This window comes from Neophocaena asiaeorientalis, unplaced genomic scaffold (genome assembly GCF_003031525.2).
Source record: "Neophocaena asiaeorientalis asiaeorientalis breed wild unplaced genomic scaffold, Neophocaena_asiaeorientalis_V1.1 scaffold37, whole genome shotgun sequence".
Taxonomy (NCBI): Eukaryota; Metazoa; Chordata; class Mammalia; order Artiodactyla; family Phocoenidae; genus Neophocaena; species Neophocaena asiaeorientalis.
The window spans coordinates 908137-910043 of NW_020174269.1; the positions used below are offsets into that span (position 1 = coordinate 908137).

General features: G+C 60.5%; 1 protein-coding gene across 1 annotated transcript in view; it reads left to right on the forward strand.

Annotated features, from left to right (window-relative positions):
* Positions 1-1279: 1279 nt before the first annotated feature.
* The window catches only part of JMY (junction mediating and regulatory protein, p53 cofactor), a 71670-nt gene continuing 71042 nt past the window's right edge, over positions 1280-1907 (forward strand). Inside the window, exon 1 of the mRNA XM_024755696.1 lies at positions 1280-1904. Within this exon, the coding sequence (XP_024611464.1) occupies positions 1411-1904 (494 nt within the window). The 5' untranslated portion in view covers positions 1280-1410. The remainder of the gene's footprint in view (positions 1905-1907) is intronic.

Consider the following 1907-nt stretch of genomic DNA (forward strand, 5'->3'; position numbering starts at 1 on the left):
ACTTTACTGTGAATGCAGAATACCTGCAATATGAATTGGATACTAGCAGGAAAAAAAGAATGCCAATAATATAAACTAGATTATAAGATCCACTAGGCAATTTTAAGAATGTGTTTCATCATAGTTCAGTATGAACAGAATTCTTCAGATCTACATGATTTTTTTTTTTTTGGTATGTGCATTCTGGTAACTTATAATTGAATACTATTTCAAAAGGCTCAAGTCAGTGATCTCACAACGAGGTTCACAGAACAGCACACAATGATGAATCCTGAAGCAATAAAACACTGATGAACTGAGATGTAGACATTCATACTATTGGGACATGACTGAATTTTCATTTAATTTTATTTTGTTTTGGAGTTCTACTGGGTTGTCTTCAGACACCTTCCTTTCATATCTTAAACTGTATCGCAAGGGTGCTAGGAGAGAACCCAATAGTCTAGGGGATCCCAATAAAGTTTAGCACATAGTTCACATAACGTTACGGACTACTTTCTGAATATAGGAGTTACCCCTCTGGGTGAATGGAGGAAAATTTACACCTGAGAGTCCCTTTGAATGACTGGAGTTCAAAAATTCTCAGCTCCTCCACATTAGTTCCTCTTTTCCTGGGTTCGGAGGCCACCTGTCCCGCAGGGTACACCTGCCTCTCTCCCTGCATGTGGATCACCAGCTCCAGAGCGCCGGAGTAGGAGGCTAAGTCGAAGGAAGAGAAGACTCAGGCGCGCGGCCGCGAGCGGGCGGGGGCGGGAGACGCAGAGAGGCGGGGCCGACGCGCGCGAGCGGGGTGTGCGCGCCTCCGCCGCCGCGTCACCAGCGTGCGGCACGTGCCCGTGTTTACGTCCCTCGTGGAGCCGCGACGTCAGCAGCCGAATGGCAACATTGTGGCGATACTGAGGCGCAGAGTTTAGGAGACGCGTCCGTCCGTCACGCCGGCTCCAGTGGGTCGGGAAGAAGAGGAGGGGCGGGGAGATCGGCCCGGGCGAGCGGCGGAGGCTCACAAGCCCCCGGTCCCGACCACCTATCCGCCTGCGCGGCGCTAGGCAACCCGCGCCTCACCTCCGGAGCGCCGCAGACGCAGCACCGCGGCCTCGCTCGGGGGGCGGCCCGGGCGGGCGCCAGGCGCTGCCGCAGCGCAGGGCTTGTAAACAGATCCGGCCGCACGTGACCATGTGAACTACCTGCTCCTGCGACGCGTATTGTCTTTCCCGCGAGCCGCACCACAAAGGAGCGCGGTGGGTGCGAGTGCGAAGAGACTGGCGAGCGAGCGGGGAGAGCCGGCCGGCGCGCAAAGATGGCTGAAGGCTCCCGGCGAGGGTGAGCTGGGGGCGCGGTGCAGTCAGCCGGTGAGTCCTCGGGCGGGCAGGGCCGGCGGCGCCTTCCCCGCGGCCTGGCGCCGGAGCCACCATGTCGTTCGCACTCGAGGAGACGCTCGAGTCGGACTGGGTGGCCGTGCGGCCCCATGTGTTCGACGAGCGCGAGAAGCACAAGTTCGTCTTCATCGTAGCCTGGAACGAGATTGAGGGCAAGTTTGCCATAACCTGCCACAACCGGACGGCCCAGAGGCAGAGGAGCGGCACCCGGGAGCAGGCGGGCGCGCGAGGGGGCGCTGAGCCTGGCGCACCCGCGTCCGACGGGACCCGGGGGCCGGGCAGCCCGGCGGGCAAGGGTCGCCCCGAAGCCACTGCCTCCGCGACTCTGGGCAGGAGCCCCGGGTCCCGGAGGCGCCCCGCCTGGGCGGAGGGAGGCTCTCCGCGGAGCGCGTGCAGCCTTCGGGGGGACCCACTGCTGCGGAGTTCGGCCGGCAAAGGGGCGGAGAGTCCTCTCCGGAGCCTAGTGCAGGCCAACTCCAGCCCGGTCCGGAGGACATCTGGAGGCAGGGATGTGGCGGGGGCTGCCGCTGG